The following is a 26,103-nucleotide window of genomic DNA, read 5'->3' on the forward strand; positions in this document are numbered from 1 at the left end:
TGCTCCAAGATGAGAAAGGACTTTAAAGCTGGGTGTGGCAGTGCGTGTCTTTGATCTTAGCAGGATCTCTGTGAGCTGAGGCTAACTTGGTCTACATAGAAAGTTTCAGGACAGCCAGGGAGACATAGAAATCCTCTCTCAAACAAAACAAAACAAAAAATAACCCAACCAACCAAAACCAAAAATGACCCCCAAAAACAAGCCAAACACATAAATGGAGAGACTAAAGAAGTAGGTAAGGTTTGGCTCTTGGTAAAAAATTATAAGGATTTTGGATAAGTAATGCCTACTTTCTTTTTTTTTTTCCCTGATGTATTTGGTCTCCTTTTAATATTGCTTGATTTTTTGTGGGGGAAGGGTGGGTTTGAGACAGGTTTTCTCTGTGTTACTTTGGAGCTTGTCCTGGAACTTACTCTGTAGACCAGACTGGCCTCGAACTTGTGGAGATCCATCTGCCTCCCAAGTGCTGGGATTAAAGGCCTGTGCCACCACTGCCTGGCTAATATTGATAAATCTTAACCAGAGGAAGAAATTTGAAATCTAGAAATTAATGGGGAAATAAAGAATATATGTAAAAGATTAAGAGTCTTTGGAAGGACTGGACAGGACTGCTTGAACCTTAGAGATAAATGTGCTCTTGGGTTTGTTTGTTGTTTGATTTTTGGAGACAGGGTTTCTCTGTTTAGCCCTGGTTGTCACGAACTCACTCTGTAGAACAGGCAGGCCTCGAACTAACAGAGATCCATCTCTTGAACTCAGAGATCTGCCTGCTTGTCTTCTAAATGCTGGGATTATAAAGGCATACATCAGCCCAGCTGACTTTCTGGTTTTCAGTACTGGGGACTAAGGCAGAGCTTTTAGGGTCCCAAAGTGTACTCTACCATTGAACTACACTCACAGACCCTATTTTTTCTAAATGTGGCAAGGCCCGTTTAAAGTAAAACCGCTAGCAATAAGAACTTTAGCACTACTTTGGCATCAATGAAGCTTGATACCTAGTTTAAAACTAATGAAAACCCCAGAACTCTCTAGGTGGACATTCAGGAGAACTCCATAATTAGTTGAAATGGCCACTCATCATCTGCTTACGCAATGGTCTAAAAAAAAAAAAAAACCTGCAATCTGGACATGGGATTCTCTAATAAAAGACTAGGGGTGAAGATATGGGCAAAATTCAAGTATACTGTTGGAGCATGTTAAATTAAAAAACTGACCGAAAACTAAGAAGTTGGAGTGCGTGTTTCTGCGTGAGTGGAGAAGATCGTGTTCCCATTGGTCAGAACTTGTACTTGTCAGGAGTTAGAAAATGAGAGAAGCGTGAGAAAATCTTATCCTTTTGTTTTGAAACCAGGTCTCTCTATATAATCCTGGAACTCGCTATGTAGACCAGACTGACCTGGGATTCTCCTGATTGCGCCTCTTGAGGGCTAGGATTAAAGGGATTATCGCCCCCAAGAGACGATCCTATCTTCAATCTTCCGAGGTTTGGATTTACGAGAAAGGCAGAATTCCGGCTACCAAAATTATCCCAAGCTTCTCGACAGAGTCTTCGTAAGCTGGGACAGTGAATTTAACGTAGTCCTCGAGACATCAGGAAATATGTGTAAAGAACACATTTTTTGTAACCCCCATCTCGTCGCTTCCTGTAGGAGTTTTTTTTAAACCGGGAACGTTAAATTTCTCGTATCCGTAGCAGTGTTGCACTGTGCAGCGAAGACGGTTTCCCAAGTCCGGAAGATGCGCACCGAGGATGCCCTGGGCTGAGGACCAGACGAGGGGGCGGGCGCTGCGGCCGCGTGCGGCGGCGGGAGTCCTCCGTCGTCCCAGCATCCCCCGCGTCCCGACCATCGAGAGCGACTTCCGGCGTCGCTGGCGGCGGTGGGTGAAGACGGAGCGGGTCCTCGCCTCTCGCTCTCACTCCGTCGCTCTCTCTCTCGGGCAACATGGCGGGCGCGGAGGAGGCCGCGTCCTTCGGGAGCCACCTGAATGGTGACCTCGAGCCAGACGACCGGGAGGAGGGAGCCTCCAGCACGGCCGAGGAAGCTGCCAAGAAGAAGAGGCGGAAGAAGAAGAAGGGTAAAGGAGCCGTGTCAGGTAAAAGGAGTCATATTTTTTCTTTTTTTTTTTCGCGGTCCCTGCCAGGAATGGCCGAACGACTTGGCTCGGGCCCGGCACGGGTGGCCGAGCGCCGGGAACCCGGAACCGTGGCCTTCGTTAATCCCCAGGCCTCGGAGGAGAGGCATGGCCGGCTTCCTGTGCCGCGGCTTCTCGGGGATGGGGTGTGCGCGCGTGTGTGCGTGTGGCGGGGATGAGAGTGGCAGCGCCTGGGTCACGGAGCGCGCACTCGGCTCCCACGTAGCCGGTGCCGCCGAGGTGAAACGTGCACAGGTTTCGGCTCCACCATCTTCCACGCGGTTTGGGCGCCGCCTCCGAAATCCCTGCTGTCCCCGGTTGCGGCCTGGTGGCTGGACCTACCTATTTTCGTCGCGGGTAGGGGTGGGGGTAGTCGAGCGTGTTGCCGGGACTGTGCGTCCTCCTCACACCTCATCCGCCTTTCCACTAGGGGCTTTGGCTGTGGACTGCAGATTTGGGGTGTGTGTCTAGGAGCGTGTGTCCTCACGGACATGTCACTGACAGTGGGTGCTGGTGCTGATTTTCACGGGCTTGCTCTCGCAGCGTGTTCAAGCTTTAGGGCTTTGCAGGCATTTTGATGCAACTTGCATGCAGTGCAGGGAGGGTATTCTGTGCCTATGAATGGATTTTCTCGACTGGTAATAACCTACTCCCTTCTCCCCCACCCCCCCACCCCGTAAGGCGAGGACAACAGCTGCCTGCATACGTTTGGACCGTGTTTTTGAGAAGTTTATGTCTCCACAAATGCCTTTGTTTCAGTACAAAACTGTTTTCACCTGTTCGTATTTCAGATTTCATCAGATAGGGAATGAGAGAAAAATGGGGTTTGAATTAAAAGAAGTTGGAGAGGACTTAACCACATTTCTGAAATTTGTTGGTTGGATGGGAGCGGAAGAGTTTACTCTTGGTTTTTTGGGTTTGTTTTTTGAGACAATATCTCTTTCTTGTGTGTGTGTGTTTGTGTAGCCTTGGAACTCGCTCTGTATTCCAGGCTGATCTCGAACTCATAACCATCTGCCTGCCTTTTCCTCCCAAGTGCTGGGATTAAAGACTTAGGCACCACTGCCTAGCTGTCTTTATTTTTTTGAGACAGGGTTTCACTGTGCAGCCCCAGCTGTTCTGGAACTCCGCCCCTCCACCAGTAGTCAGAAGCTGTCACCAGTTCACAGAGATCTGGCTGCCACCTCCTAATATTTGACACTTGTCTTTCTCAATGGGAACCCTCCTTCAGTAACCAGAACGTGCTAGAGTGTGTTTATCTATGTACACATATTGCTACTACAACTGAATTGTAATTACTTCAGCTGTGCTCAGATGTTTACAAACTTATTTATTTTGATTTTTTTTCCCCCAGCTGGTGTGTAATAAATCCTCCTCCTAAGACCTTCAGCATGCATTGCCTATTCTGAATATCTGTTTAGTAAATAAAATATCTATTGTCATCTAATTCTTAAGCATCCTTTAAGGTTAAACTGCATAAGAATAGGGACCAACTTAACATGCTAGCACCTTTATCCTGTAGGGTGCTAGGATGTGTGATAAGAGACTTTTCTAGAATGGATTGAGTAGACAGTACTACTTTAGGTCTGGAAGTTTTTTCCCCACGGTTTAATAAATTATATTAATAATAATGTTTTTGTTTTGTTTCCTGTGCCACTTATTGTGGAAGGATTTGTGAGCTATGTAGGATCATGAGAATATATTCAGGTGTGGAAAAGTCCTTTATTACATTTGATTTGTCCTGTTTTGTTTGAACAGCCGTGCAACAAGTACCTGATAAAGAAGCCACCTCTGTGGACGAAGTAGCAGGACAGTTGGAAAGACAAGCATTGGATGAGAAAGAGAGAGATGATGATGATGAAGGTAACAGTCCCTTTGCTCTTTGGTTTCAGAGGTTATTTTCATTCTATGTGTCTGTTGTGTGCCTGTCACCACATTCATGCTAGTACCTTAAAAAGCCACAATGGTGTGTTGGATACGGGGAGCTGGAGTTACAGGTAGTTCTGAGCTGCCTGGTGTGTGTGCTAGGAACCAAACCCGGGTCCTCTGTAAGAGCATCAAGTCTCTCAGTTGCTGAGCCATCTCTCCAACCCTGAAAAATAGGACATTAATTTAGAACAATATGCTTATCTGGACATCTAGTAATTGTCTAGCATTGGACTTGTTAAAATTTAATTAGTATCACAAATAAAAAGGAAAGGGTGTTTATTAGGGGTTCCTTGGCTGTGTTGAATACCTGCTCAGATAGCAAGATTTCAACTTTTAGATGTGTACTTGGCAGAAGGCCAAGTCCTGGGTAAGCGTGATAAAATTAGAGGCTGTTTATTGTAATGTTTACTGAACGGCTACTGTGTGCTATCTAGGATACGTTCATGTGCCTTCTCTTCTTAATCTCACAGAAGCAGCTGAAGTACGTGTTGTTACTCACGTGTGTGGGTGTGGTGGTTACATGGCGCAGCTACTATGTAAAATAGTACCAACATTTGAAGTCCAGCCTCTTGTCCAAAGTCTGCGCCTTCCCCTGTCCACACCAAAGCTGGCTTTTATCATTCTCAGATGCACAAACTGGCGTGTTTCTAAACTCAAGGGAATTTGGCTACTATAAGATTTCTTTCAAGACAGAAGTTGCCAGAATTCTAGTAGTTGATGCTGTTGGTAAAACAGTGGAGGAGAGGCGATTAGGAAAGCCGTTACTATTTTCCATCCTGTTTTGGCACTGGAGTAGATGGGGCTTTCCCACTCTTTGGATTTTTGGTTGTCTACTGCCAGCATCGGCTCTCACCCTTAAGGACTGTAACCTACAGCTGTGCTTCAACTACTAGCTGGATAAGGTAGTTTTGCCTTTAGAAAGATGGGTTCACTGCCGTCAAGAAGCCGTTATCTTTTCTTCTTCCTTAAGTGGATCTCTGTTCTATCTTGCTTCAGTTTATAGCTGTGTTTTGAGCTTTGAACAAGAAAAGGATTGCAGATCGCAGGTAGCACAGTGGGCTGCTGTGGGGAGCACAGCGTTCTTGAAGTGTGCCTTGTTCCCTTTCACATGTCAAGTTGCCTGACTCTTGACATTGAAAGGAGACTTCTGTACATTATTAGATTGGTAGTTTTCTCTCAATTTGAGTTAATTTCTTTTCTAATTGACTGCCAGAATCAACATTACTTGTGTTTTTTTATTACCGTTAATTATTTTGTATGTGCACGCATGCCCATGAGGCGCGTATAGAGAGAGGTCCAAGTACAGCCTGAGTCAATCCTTTCTTCTTTTCTACCATGTGAGTCCCTGGGTTCCAGCTCGGGTCATTTGGCTTGGCTGCAAATGCCTTTGTCCACTAAGAGTAAGGCAGACTCCTTTTACCTGCCTCTGTTTCCCAAGATTTGGTAATATAGGTACAGACACCATGGCTGGTCTCTCTGTTGTTAAGAATAAGCTTTGAAAGGGGTGGGAAAAACAGAGATTTCAGAAATAACCTTTTAAAGAAAAACTGGTGGGGCCGGTGAGATGGCTCAGTGATTAAGAACACTGACTGTTTTTCCAGAGGACCTGGGTTCAATGCCCAGCACCCAAATGGCAGCTCACACCTGTCAGTGATTCCAGTTCCTAGGGATCTGGCTGGCATCCTCACATATGCATGCAAGCAAAATACCAGTGCACATAAGATAAAAATAAATAAAGTTAAAAAAAGAACTGGTTGGTGTGGTTGAGAGACAAAACCTAGAGGTGAAAAGGCACTGGTGTGCATGTTACAGTTTAGTGCAAATTAGGTTTGGAATGTGGAGGTGGAATTTTGGAGTAGCTGAATTAAGGAGCTCTTGCTGGAAGCATTGGGGACTTGATTCATCCAAGTGGAGCATGGCGTTGATGGGTCTTGGAAGGCAGAACCAGGCAGATCTCTTTAGAGGACTGCATAAATTACCTCTGGCACAATGCCTGGACTACCATAGCAAGTTCGAGGCCAGGGCTACATAGTAAGGCCCCCTGTCTCTAGAGGAAGAGGAGAGAAAAACCAAACAGTCCAAATGGAAAAGACCATTTATTTGAGTGGGGATTACTTTGAGATAGTTTTGAAGCATGGTGAACAGTGCAAATGAGAGGATTCTTTGAGAGAGCCCGGGGAGTCACAGAGCAGGGGAGATCATTTTTGAGGCCACTCAGCAATTGGCCATGCATGTAATAGTGGATATTTAAACTGGCTGTTGTAGAAGGGATGGAAGGAAGAGTTTAATGGAGCAGGGGGATAGGCGTTGGTACATTCCAGGGCTTGGAGTTGGATGGCAGGATATTGTACTGCTGATCAAAATGCTGAAGTCAGGGGTAGAGTTTCTTAGACTCTTAGAGGAAAGGTGGTTGCAGACAAGAAAGAAAATAATTTGGTTTTAGGTGTGGTGAACTTGAAATTGTTGAGTACCAGTAGAAGAAGTTGATCCTGTGACCATCTGGCATTGTGCCAGAGGTAATTATGCAGTCATTTTTTCTCTTCTATTTGAGACAGATCTTGTGTGGGCCAGGTTGACTTTGACCTCAAAATCTTCCTGCCTCAGCCTCTGAAGTGCTGGTGTAGCAGGAGTCCATCGTCATTCCTGGCTTTTCATCCAGAGCATGTTTACTGGGAGGGTTCCTACTCGGGAGCCAGGTCCTCTCAGTTCTGCATCCTCCAGTAGGAGCATTCTGTAAGCTTTGCTTTTCCTTCTATAGGCTGACAGGGCCGCAGGCAGTTGACACACAAGACTCTGGCACAATGTGCTTGGCTAAAGACCCTGGAAACTGTAGCAGCAGCCTCTGTACTTCACGTCCTTGAAGTGGGAACTGGTCCTTTGCACCAGTGCTTTTTCTTGTGTGTCCTTCTCCGTCTGGAGAGGAGATCCTTTCTGAGAGGCATGCTCATAGAAGGTCATCACTGGTTTAGAGACCAGCAAGTTGTCCAGAATAATGTTTATTCTTTTTAAGTATTTAGATTAATGGGTGTAGAAAAAATGTGCAGTTGTGTAACCATGGTCACATCAAAAATATATAGGCTATTTATATTTAAAATACTGTGTGTGTGTGTGTGTAGGTCAGAGACAATTTGCAGGCTAGATTCTCCTTCTACCCTGTGGGTTTGGGGGATTGAACTGAAAACATGTGGTTGGTGGCTGGCACCTCTACCCACATAGTCATCACACTAGCCTGTTGCCTGATTTCATTACTGTTCTCACCTGCACAGAACATTGCCCGGCATCCGTTAGTGTCTGCTGCTTTTGGTTCAGACCTTTACCCTTGGTGTCTCTAATCTGTTCCCCATACAGTGTTGTCTTTCCTGAAATATCATGAATGCAGTTACTCATATTCAACTTTTTTTTGTTGTTGTCTTACTTTACTTGCTATCATGTGTATGTCTGTGTATGGTGTGGATGTGGAGGCCAGAGGAGGACAGTGGGTGTCTTTCTCTCTCACTCTGCCTCATTGCCTTGAGTTGGGGTCTCTCACTGAACCTGAAGCCCACTTCCTTAGCTAGGTTTGCTGGGTACCCTTGATCTGCCTGTCATCCCACAGTGCTGGGGTTATGAGCACTTATAGCTATGCCCAACTTTTAAATGGGTGCTGGGAATTTGAACTCAGGTCCTTACCCTTGTGCAACAAACTTTCTTACCTAATGGGACATATTCCTAGCCCCTACTTAATAGTTTTGACAGTCATTAGTTGTTATGTTCCTTTTTAGGAAGTATTAATGCATTTTTATTGCTAAGTAATATTCCAGATTTTGCTTGTCCGTTTATTCACTGAAGACTGTTGCTTTTTGTCTATTGTGAATGTTCATCCAGTCATGTGTAGACATGTCTTTGTGTAGATGTGGTTTCATTTTTCTGGGCAAATACCTAAGAGTAGGATCCTGGTCACATGCACTTGTATATATCATATGAGATACTAGAAAGGCCATTTGGTGCTGTTTGCCTTTGGAAGCTACCTCATTTGCACATACCACATAATGCTATGCTTCATGAGAAACTGTCAAACCAGGTGTTGTGACATGCCTGTATGTAGTCAGATCTCTGGGAGTTCAAGGCCAGTCTGGCCTACAAAGTAAGTTTCAGGACAGTCAGAGCCACATAGTCTGTCTTAAAACAAAGAAAGAGACAAACTGTTTTCCTAAGTGTGTCATTTATGTCAGCAGTGAGTACTCCATTGTTAGTATTCGTGTAAGAAATTGGTAACTGTCAGCTTTTAAATTACAGCCTCTGTAATAAGTGTGTGGTTTAGTCATTGTAGGTGGCAGGTCCACAGTGATGTGAGCATGTTGTCATGGTCTTTCTGCTCTGCATGCATACTTTGATTCCTATTTTATTTGTCACTGAGCTGTAAGTGTGCTCTGGATGTCCTGGATGCCTGGATGTGTCTTTACGGGTATTTTCTTTCTCCTTTGTGGTGACTGCTCCACTTTGCTGATGGTATCGTTTGCAGTACAAACAGTTTAATTTTGACGACATTCAATTTATGTCCTTGTATAGCTGGTGCTTTTTGTGTTCTCTCCATAAATGAAACCACTGTCTTTGAGGCCATGAAGAGTTTCTTTTTAAGAATTTTAATGCTACAGCTAAGTGTCTTCTTTTGTAGTTCCTCAGTAATGTGAAGATTGAATTAATTTTTCTGAGCCGTGTTCTCTTGTAGCCCAGGCTGGCCTCAAGCGTGCTATGTAGCTATGGATGACCTAGAATTCTCATCCTCCTGTCTGAACCTTCTCTGTGCTTAGCTTGATTTAAGTTCATGCTGAAAAAGTGTACTCTGCTAACCTGAGTTAGGTACACCTCTTAGCTAGCCCCTGATGTTCTGTTTTTACATATGGGCATCAGTTGTCAATTCAGCAAATTACCCTGAATTGGGTATGGTATTTTATGATGAAACAGTCTTTGCCTATTAGGAATATCTCCGGATGGTAGTGAGGAAAAACAACTTTTTAAAATGTAAATTTCAGTCTGTTAAAATGGTTAGAACCATCAGCATGTATCAATATTCAGATCTGGCCATAGCCTCCTGTTACCAGCTAAGTTTGAGTATTATTTTGTACTGGTCACATGTGGAACATTGAGTTAAGGCTCTTAGCTTCCCAGGGATGCTAGAAGATCAAAGGAAGACTTCCTTATTCAAAGGAGGACAGTTTTATTATCCCATTTAAAGTTTTAGAAATCCCTGTAGAAAGAAGTTAAATAACATCCAAGTTCACACAGCTGGAAAGATTTTTAGCTATCTTTAAAATTGCTTATGCATCTTAAAGTCTTTGCTTTAGGTTAATGTTTGAAGCCGGATACTAGAGCAAAAACTTATCTTGCAAGGCTGGAGAGGTGGCTCAGTGGTTTAAAACACTGACTGCTCTTCCAGAGGACCCAGGTTCGATTCCCAGTACCCATGTGGCAGCTCACAACAGTGACTCCAGTTCCAAGTGATTCCACAATATCACAGACATACATGAAGGCAAAACCACCATTGTATATGAAAAACAAAAGCTATCTTGCTTACTCCTCCTGTGCCTTCTGTTGCTTGATACCTAACAGATAGTTAATGGAATGATACATGTTACATATGATGAATTAAAGGACTTCAAAAGTTGTATATTCGACAATATTTTCATATTGGGCATTTCAACCAATATTAATGTGTTTACCATACTCTCTGTAATGGGCTGCCTAATGCTATGTAATTGAAATAAGAAATTAAAACCTCCCTCTTAAATTGCTTCTTCCTTTTAAGTGAAAGAAAAAGATAAACTAAAAGCATTTTTAGTAGACTGTAATTACCACTTTATTGTTACTGTGCCAGTTTGACAACACATGTCTGATGATCTTTTATAAAGCCCACAGAGAAGGAATCATTATAAGCCATTGATCGTGATTTTTTTGTGTGATTAATTAGAAGATTATAGAGTAGTAATAAAGAAAATGTTAATGATTCTGTTATGAATCCAGCATAAAGGGGTATGCTTCAAAAAGAAAATGGGTCAATTAACTTAAAAAACAATTATTTTGTGTGTGAGGGTGCTTTGCCTGCATGTATGTCTGTGTACCATTTGTGTGCCTAGTGCCTGTGGAGTCCAAAAGAGGGCATCAGACAACAGATCCCCTGGAACTGGGAACTTAACTGAACTCCGTTCCTCTGGAAGAGAAGCCAGTGCTCTTAATCGCTGAGCCTTCTAAGCTCTAGCCCCTTGACACTGTTTTGTAGGTATAGATATCTGAAATCACTGATCAAGTCATAGCATTAGATGGAACATTTTCTATATCACATGGTGAGCATATGACTGGATCGTCTGCTTACAGTTGTCTGGGGGCATCTTGTTTATATCCTGTTTTATAGTACTGTGATGTGTGGGTAGAATTGGGTATTTTGTAACATAGTTGCTGTTGTTTTTGTTTTTTTGATGTATAATTTATTTTTATTTCATGTTCACTGGTGTTTTGTCTGCATGTCTGTCCATGTGAAGGAGTCAGAAGCCCTGGAACTGGAGTTACAGACAGTGTGAGCTGCCACATGGGTGCTGGGAATTGAACCCAGGCCTTCTAGAAGAGTAGCCAGTGTCTTGACCTCTGAGCCATCTCTCCAGCCTGGTAACATAGTTCTTAAGTCTCATTTTGAGTATTGTTGGTTTTTTTTTTTTTTTTTTCCCATTTTGAGATTGTAACCCAGTTGGCCATAAATTCACAAACATTTTACCTCAGCCTTCCATGTGCTGCGATTACTGGCGTGAACGCATCTAGCCTTTTTGAGACTCTGAAATCTGTGAACCTACAGGATATGTATATGCATATTAATTTATGCATACAACTTGACCCAGAACTCTTTTTCTCCGATAACTATTGAAAACCAGACATTATAAAATATTGTATCCCAATATTCCCCAGTAGATAAGAATCAGCTTACCTTTATTCTGGTCTGCTTCCATCATTGACCATTGAAGACTGTTCAAGCAAGTGTGTTCAGCATTGTTTTTTACCTGATAGGACAGGTTTGGGGATTTGAAATAAAAGAATTAAAATAGAACTCAAGCCTGGCATGCACAGAGTTACACCTGTCTCCTGAGTGCTGGGATTAAAGGTGTTTCTGGTGAAGTACACGTATGTAATGCAAACAAGATGCAGTATTTAGTCTTAAAAATATTTTCATTCTGGCTGGAGAGGTGGCTTTTGTAGAGCATCAGAATTTGTTCCTTAGGATACACATTGGGTGGCTCACAACTGCTTATATCTTAGACCCAGGGCTCTGCCCTACATGAGTACTGAGCATGGATATGGCATATATACATACATGTGAGTGTTCACACATGCACATAATAAAGTTAATTCTGAAAATAAGTATTTTATTCAACAGTTATTAGAGTAATTCAAATTAAGAGGTGCTAATGTTTAATGTAACATCCAATTCCTAGTTCTAGAAGCTTGGGAAGAAACTTGTAAGAGTATTGAATGACATCAGTGTTGCTAAGAGGCATTGTGTGCGTTTGTGGGTATGCACGTTGTTCTTGTGCTGGCTTGCTTTATTTCCCTGCAGTTTAAATGAATGTTTGAATTTTTTCTCAGATGGAGATGGAGATGGTGATGGTGCAACTGGGAAGAAGAAGAAAAAGAAGAAGAAGAAGAAAGGACGTTAGTGTCTTGTTAGATCAGTGGGGGCTGTTAACATTGGGAGTTGGGGGGCAGAGCGAGAACTTGCTGGATCATAGTGCATGTCAGCGAAATAGACAAGAGTTTGGGTTTAGTGAAAATAGTAATTTTGATTTAACAGTCTTATTGACATTTTTAAAGTTGTTATCAGTAATGTTAGTATGCTATTTGCCTTTAATTACAAGTTAGGGATGAGTTCTTAAAATCTATGTAATTTTAAGTGTACATACTTTGTGGAATTAAGTAATTCTGCAAAGAGTGGTAGAAGCAATGCCACTATGGAGCAATAGGAAGAACACAGCTTTTGGCTATCTGCTAGCTTTGAAATGACTAGATTTTGAATAAATGGTTAATGAGAAGTTCCATAATTTAAAGTGTATATATGGTGGAGTTTTATTAATAGCTTGCATATTGTGCTGTTTCAGATAAGGTTCTGCTACACTGTTTTTGTAGATAGTATAACTGAATATTTGTATCTCACAGCAAAAGTTCAAACAGATCCTCCCTCAGTTCCAATATGTGACCTGTATCCCAATGGTGTGTTTCCCAAAGGACAAGAGTGTGAATACCCGCCCACCCAAGATGGGTAAGAATACTAACTAGCTTTCCATTTGCCTCTGGCTACTCTAGCTTAGCAGTAAAGTCAATTTAGCTTTGCTCAGAAATTTACTCCACCATTTTATTAAAAGTCTGTGACTTGTGGCAAAGAAAATACAGTAGAAGCCTTTTTATCCAAAGTTATTGGGACCAGTAACGGGTTGGTTAATCAGAAAAGCATTTTAGGATAGGTGTCTTTCTAGGTAAGGGTAAGTCGTTTGTTTTCCCCTTAGTCTTTCAGGATGGATTTGCATTAGATTGCAGTTTCTTCTCTATAAAATGTTCATAATGCTTTATCTATTAATTTCATTTTGGGTTTCTGGGAAGATGAGCAAAATGAAGAGACCTGAGAGCTGATGTGTGCTGTGTGTGACATTTTCCCCTGAAAACATTTACAGTTCATGTCGGAGTGTGTGGGCTGTGTGTGTATCTGTCTCTCACTGAACCTAGAAGTTGATGTTTTGGCTACGGTGGGTGCCCAGTGATCCTCTAGGGTCTGCCTGTGTGCCGCCTGCAACACTGGGGTTTAGAGGCACTCACCTCGTTGCATGGGACTTTTTTCCTAGGGTGTTGGGGATCTGAATTCAGGTCCTCAGACTTAGTATTTTACCCACTGAACTGTCTTCTAGTTCCCACACTTCTTCCTTTTCTAAATGAAGAAAACTGTTTTTGGACAGCTGTGGAGCCAGCTGTCTCCTTTCGTATTAATGTGGGTTCCAGAGATGGAGCTTGAGATGTTAGGGTCCCATGGCAAGTACTTTTCCTGCTTTGCCATCCTGCTTTTTCTTAACAGTAACTATACTTAATTTGACAAAAAAGAAAACCTTTCAGAGATGTATTTATTTTCTTTATTGTGTGTGAGTGTTTTGCCTGCATATATGTATACATATCACATGCATGCTGGTGCTTGTGGAAGTCAGAAGAGGGGCTTTGGGTCCCCTGAATTACAGATGGTTGTGAGCCTCCATGTGGGTGCTAGGAGCAGAACCTAAGCCCTCTGCAAACAGCAGCAAGTGCTCTTATCTGCTGAATCTTCTCTCTATCCCCAGACAGAAAAATTTTTAATGATTTGTCTTTAATTCATTTTATGTAGCATAGTAAGATTACAATGACATAGATAACTCAGCAGGCTTGAGAACAAATTCACCTGAAATGTAGAAGTGTTCTGTAGGGTGTTTCAGGCAATCCACAGAAACTCATAGAATTCTTTCCATGGGTTGACTGAAGATGGAAACTGAGACCATAACAGGACATTTGAATCTCTCTTCTAACGCTTTAATTGGCTTTATCATCCAGGCAGGTAACTCATGCCTATCTTTTTATTACCTCTTCCATAAAGTGAACCCCGCATAGGACTGCTCTGCAGTCATTGGTAGATGCAGAGCCCCAGAAAAACCACAGATGCATTGTCAGCCCTGTATAAGTTAGTGCAGCTGCCAGGACAGGAGCCTGCTGGCTGTGTGTGCCTTAAAGAAGGAACCAAGAGCATTGCTGAGTGCAGTTCCTGCAATAATTGGTTAAGAAAGCTTCTACTGTAGCCTTGCTTCATTGACCTGTAAACATAGAAATGAACAATATTATTAAAATTTCATCTCCCTCATTCCCAGATATGAGTATTATTAGGTAATCTGGAACATTCTGAAGTTTTATAACATAGATATCTTTTCTTTGAATTCGTCTACTACTATCCCTACCTTAAAATGTCATAAATACATGGAATTTACATTAATTACATAAACTCATAGTACATATGATGTGATCACATTTATTTTCAAAAATAATCTTTTAATTATTTTTTTTATTTTGCTTGTTCCCTCTTCTTTCCCTTCCTTCCAGACCCATGTTAACCACCTAGCAGGTAGCCTTCCATATTTTTCTATGCTCATATATGTGTGCTGTTGTGTGTGTTTATAGGAGGGGAGTTTTCGGGTATTTTATATGGAATAAAATGGAATCATAAGCATTTTTTTTACCTTTTTTTTTTTTTACCTTTTTCAATGAGTACTATCTCTTGGAAGTCCCTCCAAGTTAGAATAATAACTCTGTTATTCTTTTGAATGGCTTTAGTATTCTGTGGCTTAAGTGTATCATATTTTTTCTCTTGTTTTTCTAATTGATGAGCTTTACTTTGTCTCCTATGGTTTTTTTTTTTTGCCTCTGTTATTTTTTTTATAATAAATGTTTTGGGTAAATAGGTAGTGTATCTTATGTGTGGATAATTTTGTTATTATGAAATAATTTCCCAAGAGTGGGTTATAGAATTAAGCAATATTTTAGTTAATAATAATTATGCTGCTAGTGCTTTTGAACATCTTTTACTTGTTGACTTTTTGTTTTTGTTTTGCATTGGTAAAGAGGGGAGAGGCAGGGCCATGTATCCCAGGGCTTGGTGTGGGGGTCAGATTAATTTCTGGAAACTGATTCTCTTCTTCTGGTGATTGAACTCGGGTCATAAGGTGTGATGGCGGGCATCTTTTACCCACTGAGCCATCTTGCTGGCCCTGTTTTGAGACAGTAACTCATTTTGTAACTCTTGACCCTCCTGCCTCTGCATCCTGAATGCTTGGATTAGAGGTATGAACTCTGTCGTGCCTGGCAGTGTTCACAGTGATTTTTATACATCTACCACTGACCAATGTATAAGTTCTTATTTTTTTTAATTAGTTTTTTGAAAAGATTTGTTTATTTTTATTTTTTACATGTATGGGTATTTTGCCAGCATGGAACAGGAGTTAAAAAATTAAGATTTTCTGTGATTATGATTTCTGAAGTTTTTATTCCTCTATAAGTTTCATGATAAATTTTGAGCGACAGCTGTTATTTTTACAGGCAATATATTGCTTAAGAAATGTTGATGAGGGCTGGAGAGATGGCTCAGAGGTTAAGAGCATTGCCTGCTCTTCCAAAGGTCCTGAGTTCAATTCCCAGCAACCACATGGTGGCTCACAACCATCTGTAATGAGGTCTGGTGCCCTCTTCTGGCCAGCAGGCATACACACAGACAGAGTATTGTGTACATAATAAATAAATATTAAAAAAAAAAAGAAGAAATGTTGATGAAATGAAAAATAATAATGTCCGTGATCCTGCCAACAAATGAAACCTTCTCCGGACATTCGTTGTTTCTTTTTTCAAAGCCTCCTGATACGAGTGTGCATTGTATATACTTAGGGATGTGCCCACAAGAGGTGAGCGTGTAAAGATGCCTGCTGCCACACCTAATGACTTGAGTTCAGTTCCTAGATCCCTGTGGTGAGAGAAAATCACTCCTGAAAATTGTCCTGTAACTTCCACATGTGTCATGGCATGAGTGTGTGCATCCACACACACCATACACACAAATGTAAGAAACAGAGAAAGGCACCTGGGAACTGTACCACATGGCAGTTTAAGTGAGAGAGAGGGCACTGAGGTCATTGGTAAAGTCTCACTTGCTGCCGACACTGAGCAGTCAAGCATCTCTGTCCTGTGTGCCTTCTCTCAGTTTTGATGGTTTCACACACTAATTCCTTTCACTGGGCTATTTAAACATAAGCGCTAGATATTTGACTTTATGACTTTGCACAGCACCTCATAAATGCAGTATGAATTCTCACATCTAAGGTGACTGTCCTGGACTCCCCACAGTATGTAAATACACACTGTATATTTAGAATCCCTACCCTTTTTGTTTTTCTCCATTTTACTCCTTTAACAAATTCTACACTTGTAGAGAAGTCTCACATTGTTAGATTTCCATTTTCCTTTGGCAGTAAGCTTTTGTTACGTCTGTGAACTGCAGTTAGGGTTAGATAAGTTTAGGTTAAATATCGAGTAATCATGTCTGACAGGGCTATGTCATAATCGTTTAGGCCACAGTGTAAGTATTATCAGACTAACCTGTTACTCTGCTGAGTTTGAAGTACCCCCTCTCTCCCTCCTCCTCCTCCCCATCTCTCCCCACCTCTCCTTTTGCAAATGTGATGAGGTGTGAGTGAGTGCCTTCCCCTTAGCTCTCTGCCTTTTTCTTATTCACTGGAGCTCACCAGCCAGTCCCTTGGACTTGCCTGTTTTCATTACTCTACCCCACTTGAGCTTTGTGTGAGTCAGGTCCTGATGCTCCCACAGAAAGCGCTTTACCCACTAAGCCATCTCTTCAGCCCCCCATCCTGTGTTGTTTGTTTGTTTGTTGTTGAGACAGAGTCTGACTGACCTGGAATTCACTACACAGAACAGGCTGACCTCAAATTCATTTGGGAATCTACATGCCCAGTGCTATGATTAAATGTGTGCCATAATGCCAGGCAGATTTTTCTTTTGTTTCGTTTTTAAGATACCCTTTGTTTTTGTAGTTCCCAGGTGATCCTTTGGAACCATTGGCGTAGTTAGCCTTTCATTCAACCACTTCTCACTTAATTATTTTACTATCTAGTGATTTTTGTTCTATGAGTTTTTTCATTGGAAACTATAAAATAGTAAACTTTTAATATATCATCCCCTCTACATTATTTTTTTTCAGAAGATGAGTGTTCTCTTACCAAGCAGAAATCAATTATGGTTTATTCGTAGTTGAACATTTAAAATGTATTTTACTCTTGACCAATTTTCAGAGAGAAGGATTTTTAACTTGCCTTTATATTTTAATTACTTTGTAGCTAAAGGCATACATACATAGAGATGTGTGTGTATACACACACGATACAGTGCTTTAAAATGCAAATGAAATTTTAAATTTTGCTTTTAAGTTTCCATGTACTAAATTCAATGCCAGAGGTCATGCACACACCTTTAATTGCACCACTAGGGAAGCAGAGGCAGGTCTAGTCTGCATAGCCAGTTACAGGACAGCCAGAGAAATATAGCAAGAGCCTGTTTACAACAACACAACACTAGCTGCTCTAAATTAGTATTTAGAGACCTTTGGTCTTTTTATTTTATTAGTTATTTATATATTTGAGGCATGGGGTTATTTATTTATTTGAGGCATTGTTCTGGTGTTCTGGAACTCACTGTTTAGACCAAGCTGGTCTCAGACTCACAGAGCTCCTCCTGCCTCTGCCTCCTAAGTACTGGGATTAAAGGCATGTACCCCTTCTGGTTTTTTCTTCCCCCGTCTTTGGTCTTTTATTTTTACTTACCCACTGATAAAATGTCAAAAAATTAAATAAAACGAAACATGAAGTTGAGAGTGAATGATGGGGTTGAGCGTGGATATAGCTGAATTAGAAAAATGCCTGCCTTGAATGCGTAAATCCCTGGGTTTGACCACCAACATGGATAAAACAGGCATGGTGGTACATGCCTGTTTTGGGGAGGTAGAGACAAGAGTATCAGAATTTGAGGAATTATCAAAGATGAAGTTATATACTCTATAATTACTTCTGTCTTGCTCAAAGCCTGACTTTAATATACTATTTTATTTGGTCATACTAGTGAATAGTTAGCATACATTTCTAAACAGAAAAACAAACCTAAGCCGTTTCTATTGTGCTCAAGTACAGTATCCTTCCATCAAGTAAGCCATTCCTATGGGGCCTTTGTAGGAAGCTTGAGATGCTAGGTTTACAGTAGTATCAGCAACAGTGGTTAGTTGTTGCTTGACACTGTTACAAGGAGTCAAAACATTTTGGGGTATTGACTTAGAAGCCTGTGGTTTAGAACAGTTGTATGACTTGTAAGATCATACAGTATTAGACCTTGAATGTTCGTTGTATGAAAGAAGCTGTAGAGGACTGGCCGTGCTGCTCAGTAAGAGCTCTTTCCTGGTATATTTAAGTCAGAGCCACACAAGCATGAGGACCTGGGGGTGGATCCTTAGTACAGTGTAAAAAGCTACACGATGTGTGCCCATAATCCCCATGCTGTGGAGACAGATAGGTGGCTAATTGTGGTTCTTGCTCAGTTTGTGAGCTCTAGGTCTGATGAGAGACCCTGTCTCAAAAACTGACATAGGAAGCCAATCTGATGTTGATCTCTGGCCTCACTCATGCACACACTCAACACACAAATGAAGCCATAGACGGTATATAACCAAATATGTGTAACTGTGTTGCAGTACAGTTTTACTTACAAAACAGGCACCAGGTGGATTTATCTGCAGACTGTGGTCTGCTGAATCACTGGTTTAGAGACAGATATGTGTTAAGTCAAAAATGTGTACAACTAGCAAGGAAGGATGTTTTAGTGTTGAGAGCACTCCCTAGGTGCTCTTCCACTGGACCCAGGTTAATTCACAGTACCCACATGGCAGCTGTAACTCTAGTTTCAGAGGATCTGATGCCCTCTTTGGGCCTCTGGGCACCAGGCACACAGGAGGTACAGAGAAAGACATGCAGGCAAAACATTTTCTTTTTTGGTAGCCCTGGCTGTCTTGGAACTTATGTAGACCAGACTGGCCTACATAGCGTGTTTCAGAGCAGCAAGGACTACATAGCTGAGACCGTATCTCAACAATCAAAAAGAATGTGTGAAAATTGTAACAGTTTCTAAAGTTAATTCATTCTGAAATTGTCAGTGTTTTTTGAAAATATGCTGCTTAGTGATCGGTTGCTTTCATTTCTAGATAATAAATATGCTACATATTGGACGGTGGGGCGTAACGATCAGGAGTTTGAAGCCAGCCTAGACCACATGAGAATGTTTCTTAACACAAAAACCATAGTAACTGCAACAACAAAAATTGTTAGCCAGGCTTACTGTCCTTATGTCCAGTGCTCTGTCAAGTACAGGACATGCCTACAAACCATAGAGCATGGGTGGCGTGGGAGGGCCTGGAGACTCAAGGTGGTAAACAAAGTGAGAGATGCACGGGGCCTCAGAGGAGGGGAGAGCCATTGATTGGCAGCGAAGGCTATGAACCTGCACCAAGGAAGAGTTTCGCTAGCACCCCTCCCCTGGGGATGCATCTCATCCAATAGGTGCAGACTTGGGAAGCTTGTGTGTTTAGTTTTTCTGATCTGGGATCTTACTGTGTGCCTTAAGCTACTCTGAAACTTACCTAGTTTCCCAGGCTCGGATTTGTGGTAATTCCTCTTGTCTCGGCCTAAAGAGGGCTGGGATTATAGGCTTGTACAGATGTTTTTGTGACTGTTAGACCTTAAAGCAATACAACCTCTGACTGAGACAGCGTTACCTTGAGCTAGGAGTTTGAAACAGCAGGAGAGGTTTACAGCAGGGATTCTACCTGAGTGTAATTTGACTTGAGCAGTCCTCCTGTCTACAGAGTGGTAAGGATTAGAGGGGTGTCTGGAACCAGTTCCCCAGCAGATAGTGATGAGGAAAGTCCTGCTTAACTGTTAGCTGTCGTATCCTTTGAAGGCTCCTGTATGTGTGTATGTGCTCAGGTGCAAGGATGACCTACCGGCAGTCACACCTGCTTGATTTATGGAATTCTTATATTTCTGGGGTTTTGCCATTTTTTGTTAGTAGGAAATTAGTCTCTCTCTGACTGTGAATGAAATCTTAACTTGAGGATTTTGTTTTTCTGTAAGAATCTTTTAAAGAGGTTTCATGTAAATTGGATTAATTTCAAGCATGTGGCTTTTAATGTAATATTTCAAAATTTTTGTTAAATATATAGAAACTGATGTTTTATATTACTTATTACTTGCTGTATTTTTTATATCCTTCAGCTTTTAATATTCTTGTGAAGTTTTTTTTTCCTCTCTCTCTTTTTTTTTTAATGGCTCATACTATGCTATGCCTATTCCAAAGGCGAACAGCTGCTTGGAGAACTACAAGTGAAGAAAAAAAAGCATTAGATCAGGCTAGTGAAGAGATTTGGAATGACTTCCGAGAAGCTGCAGAAGCACATCGACAAGTTAGAAAATATGTTATGAGCTGGATCAAGCCTGGGATGACAATGATAGAGATCTGGTAAGAGGGCTGGGCAGGTGGACACACCTTGAATCTCTCGAGTGGGAGGCAGAAGCAGGGGGTATCGGAAATTTTTAAGGACCGGCCCTAAAAACTTTCAGTCAGGGTTCAAAAAGAAGCCACAGTAAGCGTAGGAACTCCAGTCTGATGGCTACAGGAAAAAGATCTTCTCTCACACATTTCACTCATGTTTCATCTTTCTCTTCTTTCTATTCTACTGCCTCTACCCTAATTCTTCTGTCCTGATTGCCTGTAACTTCTTATCTCTAATTCTGTCTGAATTCTAATTCCAATTCTCTGTTACAAATCTCTGTTCCAGTTTATTCTTGTTCTAATTACATTCTTTTTTTCTTCTTCCTGTTCATCTTATTTCTTCTCAATCTGTATCTCCTGTGGTTAGAAATTCCCAAGCAAAAGCAAATATATATCCATTCATTAGCAACTTTTTAGAAAAAAAAATTACAAGAAATTCTCAGGGACACAGGCATTCTTTGAAGATAGCAAGACTTAACAGCTGGTTCATAGCTAACCACAGCTGCAGCTGTGAGGGGGTCCCGACCATGTTTTAAAAAGGCCACTCCAGGTTACAAAGGGAGAAAAGTAAACCATTAGAGATCTAAGGAAAAGGCCAAGAGTACCTGTATTATTTTACATTTCTTAAGTGTGAGTAATAATATCTGGCCATGGTTAGTCACCTAGGTGCTGTTGGTCTCTTGAAGGACAGACACCTGCACCACCACCCTAATTCATCATAAATCCTCTGAAGGGCTTGGGTCCTACAAGGGCAGACACCTGCGATTTCATAAGTAAAACCTGCAAAAGTTCCGTGTGTGCTCTGTCCAGAAGGATGTGTGTCTGGCCAACTTGTCTAAGTTTCTCCCTGTAACGTGGAGGACACGTGTATGCCCATAAGAATGAGATGTAATCATGGAATTACATGTACCCGTTACATGAAAATGCATGGTCATGTGGAGATACCATAGGTTGTTGCACAAGCAATTTCCAGATGAAAGCGAAAGTTTTCAGTCAGTGGCCCTTCCAGCTTTGCCGGGCACACTTCCTCCATCTGAGAGTAATTTTTCGGGAGGGGAGTGACCTGAATTATCAATTGCTGTAAACTGTAATTGCATCATGGCCCATAAATAGTTCATGATAAACGCTCCTGACAGGTGGATCTCTGAGTTTTAAGTCAGCTTGGTCTGCGTGGTGGCTTCCAAGCCAGCCAGGACTATTTAGTGAGACTCTGTTTTTTTTTTTTTTTTTTTTTGTTTTTTTTTTTTGTTTGTTTGTTTGTTTTTTAAGAGACTGGGGGAAGGTATTCACTTTATACTAACATTTATATAACTAGCTCTCTAGTTAACAGTGTTTGTTTGGCTGTTAATTCTTTGCCACTCGGGTAAAGATTCTATAAATGTCTCCTGAGTTCTTGTATTGCTATAAAGCATGCACACATTTGTGCATTGGGCGTGTTCTTCTGTGTATATTTGGGTGTGCTTGCATACACGCAGGCAAAACACTCATATACTTAAAAGTTAAAATGTGTGTGTGTATCTAATATGCAGCCCTTAAGTTTGTTGTGAGACCTTGATTGCTAGTAGCTGAAGTTCAGAGTAGACTGTTCTCTTGAGCTTGTGATGGAGTTGATTTCCGTAACTTGCACGATGGTCTGATTGCGCCTCTTTGGAGAGCTGCTGTATGTGTTTAGAAAGTAACCAGGGTTTTAGTGAACTTTTGGGATTGATAGGCTATAAGGTGTGATTCTAAAAACAAATCCCTTTTTCCTCTAGTGAGAAGTTGGAAGACTGTTCTCGAAAGCTAATAAAAGAGAATGGGCTAAATGCAGGCCTGGCGTTTCCCACTGGGTGTTCTCTCAACAACTGTGCTGCGCATTACACTCCCAACGCTGGGGACACGACCGTGCTGCAGTATGACGACATCTGTAAGATAGACTTCGGGACACACATTAGTGGTGAGTCTAGGTGATCCCTTTTCACTCACAGGGATGCCGTTCTCTGTACGCGTGAGATGGAGCTGGAGAAACTGAGCCTCCACATTTTGTTGTCTCCGTTCTGGAAAGCTGTGCTGAGGCAGAGCTTTACCTTTGCTTTAGGTTAAAAGCATCCTACCTAATCTGGAAACTCTTTGGATAATTGACGTTTACTTTGTTTTCATAAACGATTGTATATTTTTTTTTTCCACTCAGGTCATTGTTTTATTCAAATACAAAGTATTTTGCTAGGACTGGATATATATATAGCTCAGTAGTCTGACATTCAGTCCCCGGTGGCACAGTGCCTTTGAGCCCAGTGCTAAGGAGGCAAAGGCTAGGGGATTTCTGTGGACTCAAAGCCTATCTGATCTATATAGAGTTCTAGAATAGCCAGGACCACATCCTGAGACCCTGTCTCCATTTAAAAACAAAGCAAAACAGGTTTGATGGTGTACATCTTTAATCTCAGAGTAAGCCAAGTGGGCCCCTGTGAGGTCAAGGCCTGTCTGATTTACAGAGCAAGTTCCAGGACCGCCACAGCTACACAGTGAAACCCTGTCTTTTTGGTTTCTTTGAGGTAGGGTTTCTCTGTGTAGCCTTGGAAACTGTCCTGACTCTCACTCTTGGTAGACCAGGCTAGCCTCAAACTCACAGAGATCTGCCTGCCTGCCTCTCAAGTGCTGAGATTGAATGCGTGCACCACCATTGCTGGAACCGTCTTTTTAAAAACTGAGTGTGGTGGTGCCTGTAATTCCAGCACTTAGGAAGTAGATCAGAAGTTAGGAACATCCTCGACTACATAGTGAGTCGGGGCTAGACTGGAATACATGGGGCCTCATTTCAGAGGACAGCAAAATAGTATGTGTAGAACTTTGTTTGGTTGGTGTATATGTTTGCTTTTCTAAATTTCCCTAAAGTCATAACACCTAATGTACCTTTTGTATATTACTTAACAGTCAAGGAAGTGAATTTAGATTGAATGTTTACTTAAGATTTTAAGGTTTTCCTAAATTGGATAAGTGACACTGTGTTTAGGGGTTTGTGACTAGATTTTTCTCTGTCCATACTGCTGTTCATATTTCCTCCGTGTTTTATTTCTGTTTATTGGTTTGTCTGTGGGAACACCGAGTTGAGCACTATGTAATAGCTTATAAATTACAAATTTTATTCTGAAGTCACTGATTCATCTCTGGGAACTTGAATGCCATCTTCTAACTCTTAACTGGCAGGTTAGTAAGGTAAGTGCTGTAAGGAAGGTAAATCAATTTAAAGATGGCCTTTTTTCTCTTTCAGGTAGAATAATTGATTGTGCTTTTACTGTTACTTTTAATCCCAAGTATGATATATTATTAAAAGCTGTAAAAGATGCTACTAATACTGGAATAAAGGTATGTGGACTCCAGCGCTGTTTAACAACGTTGTTTTCAGTACTCTCAGAGGTTGTTTAAGGTCTACATGGTATTTTAGGTGATTTATAGAACTCACTGGTTAGTTCTATAACTCACAGGTTAGTTCTTCTGTACTAAGAACTCTGAAATAGTTATGATTACTAAACAATTTGGATCTGTTTTTGCCTTTAAAAGTGATTGTTTTTTGTTGTTAATGTTTTATTTTTGAACAGTTCTATTTACACAGCAAGGCTGAGCAGAAGATAGGGAAATTCCCATGTAAACTGTTGGCACACACCATTACTTTTCCACTGCCAGAGTCTCCAACAAAGTACACTCCTTAGAAAAGTCACCTCACCAGCAGTGACTCTTCATCATCATCTAGAGCCCACAGTTCGTATTCGGGGTCACTCAAATACAGAATGACAAGTGTCCCAGTACAATACAGTAGTATGGTATTTCCACTGCCCCCAAAGCCAGGCCCTGAAGCAAGCACTCGGCTTCCCCTCACATTAGGTCTGTCTGTCTCTTTTGCTCATTTTTTTCTTTTTTCTTTTTGGCTTTTCGAGGTAGAGTTTCTCTGTATCCCCAGCTGGCCTGGAACTTGCTCTGTAGACCAGGCTGGCCTGGAACTCAGAGAGATCCACCTACCTCTGCCTCCTGGGTGCTGGGATTAAAGGTGTGTACTACCACCGCCCAGCACATCTCTGTGCCTTAAAGTACATGTCCTGTAGAATTTACCATCTTACATTCCTTAGTATGTTTCGTAGCTGCTGCCGTACTTTCTACAGGGACTGGACTGCTTTGTTCCTGCTACAAGTGCTCGTGTCTTAGCTCCCATTCTCTAGTGTGTGTGCTTATTGTTTTCGTTTTTTTTTTTTTTTCTTTTTTCCATCATCCTAATGGGAGTTAGATTGTGTCTTTTGTAGTTTTGACTTGCCGTTCCTTATTGAGTGTGAGGGGCACCTTTTTAGGGGTTTGGCAGATTCCTATTCGGGTCTTCGGCTTTGTTTTTTCTCTTTTTAAATGTTATTTTTTAAAAGGTTGCAAGTAAAAAAATATTCACACTGAAATTAAGACCCGAAGATGATGCAATCCGATGAAGTTTTATATAGTAAAGTAGCCATTCAGAAAGGACGCTCCTTTCCTGGGCCGTCAGGTTGGAGCTTATACTTAAGCTATTATATTTTTGTGCACTTTGCACCACCAAAAATGAAAACTCTGGTTTGAACTAGAAAACAATTGTCTTTATGTCCTCTTTTAAAAGGCTAGAGCTTGTGTTTATATTTGTATTCAGTTTCAGTCCTTTCTTATCCTCTAGTATTTAGAGTTATTTGTTCTCTTCTATATGTTGTATTATATCTATATGGATATATATATATATAAATAAATAAAGTTCTTTGTTTTAGTGTTGAGTTCAGAAGTTCTCTGTATATTATGGATCTTAGTCTTGTGTCCAGCATATAATTTGCCAATATTTTCTATCTAAAGTTGCCTTTTATTATATTGATAATGTATGTTTGCTACCTGGAATGTTATCATCATATGAAATGCAGTGGGTTTTTTTGGTTTTGTTTGTTTTTGTTTTTGTATTGTTGCCTGTGCCTTTGATATAAAACCACTGTCAGATCCAGTAGTGAGAAGCCTTTGACTGTCTGCTGTGAGAGTTTTACCGTTGTGGGTCTCATGTTAGGTTTGGGGGAAGTGGATGTGTGGGTATTTTGCCTACATGTATGATTATGCACCGTGGGCAGGCAGTGCCCTCAGAGGCCAGAAGGGGCTGGACCCTCTGGAGCTGGAGTAACAGATGGTTGTGAGCATGTGGGTGCTGGGAGCCACACCTGAGTCCTGGGAAGACTGTGCTTAGCCTGTGCTCACAACTGCTGGGCGTCTCTCCACCCCCTGTTGAGAGGTTTCCTCCCCTTCCTTTGCAGTCTGGATGCAGTTGTTTCTTTTTCTTGCTTAATTGTTCTGGACAGAACATTCAGTCACATGTTAAGCAAAACCAGCAAAGGGTAGTCGTCTTGCCTTGTTTCTGACTTTCAAGGAGATGGTTTCAGCAGCTGTATTTCCTATAGGTTTCTCCTGAAGCTTTTGTTATTTTGAGGGTAGTTTTTCTATTTTTTTTCTTACTTTGTTGAGTCTTTATATTGAAAATATATTCTAAATGTAAATCCCATTGAAATGATTTGTGCCTTTTCCTCAAAATATGTGTTTATATTGATGAATTGTTGAACTGCCCTCAGGAATAGTGTGTGTGTGTGTGTGTGTGTGTGTGTGTGTGTGTGTATGTGTGTAAGAGAGAGAGTGACTGAGACAGACAGACAGTGTTGCCTTGGCTGCCTCTAACTTGGGCTCAGGCTTCTTTCTGGAGAGCTTCCATCTTCTGAGTATGTGGAACTACAGGAATGTACCACCGTGTATCCCCCTTGTGGTAGGAGCACTGCTGCTGTATAAGATAGAATTGATTGAACTAACTTTACCACCTGATGTGTTTCCTGGAGGTTTTAAGATGACTGA

General features: G+C 41.4%; 1 protein-coding gene across 1 annotated transcript in view; it reads left to right on the forward strand.

Annotated features, from left to right (window-relative positions):
- The first annotated feature begins 1,845 nt into the window (after window positions 1-1,845).
- Window positions 1,846-26,103, forward strand: part of Metap2 (methionyl aminopeptidase 2) — a 30,154-nt gene continuing 5,896 nt past the window's right edge. Inside the window, exons 1-7 of the mRNA XM_050145639.1 lie at window positions 1,846-2,094; window positions 3,892-3,996; window positions 11,671-11,736; window positions 12,238-12,340; window positions 20,044-20,205; window positions 21,993-22,174; window positions 23,489-23,583. Coding sequence (XP_050001596.1) covers window positions 1,944-2,094; window positions 3,892-3,996; window positions 11,671-11,736; window positions 12,238-12,340; window positions 20,044-20,205; window positions 21,993-22,174; window positions 23,489-23,583 — 864 coding nt within the window. The 5' untranslated portion in view covers window positions 1,846-1,943. The remainder of the gene's footprint in view (window positions 2,095-3,891; window positions 3,997-11,670; window positions 11,737-12,237; window positions 12,341-20,043; window positions 20,206-21,992; window positions 22,175-23,488; window positions 23,584-26,103) is intronic.

This window comes from Alexandromys fortis, unplaced genomic scaffold (genome assembly GCF_014885135.2).
Source record: "Alexandromys fortis isolate MF-2015 unplaced genomic scaffold, M_Fortis_MF-2015_v1.1 scaffold_50, whole genome shotgun sequence".
Classification (NCBI taxonomy): Eukaryota; Metazoa; Chordata; class Mammalia; order Rodentia; family Cricetidae; genus Alexandromys; species Alexandromys fortis.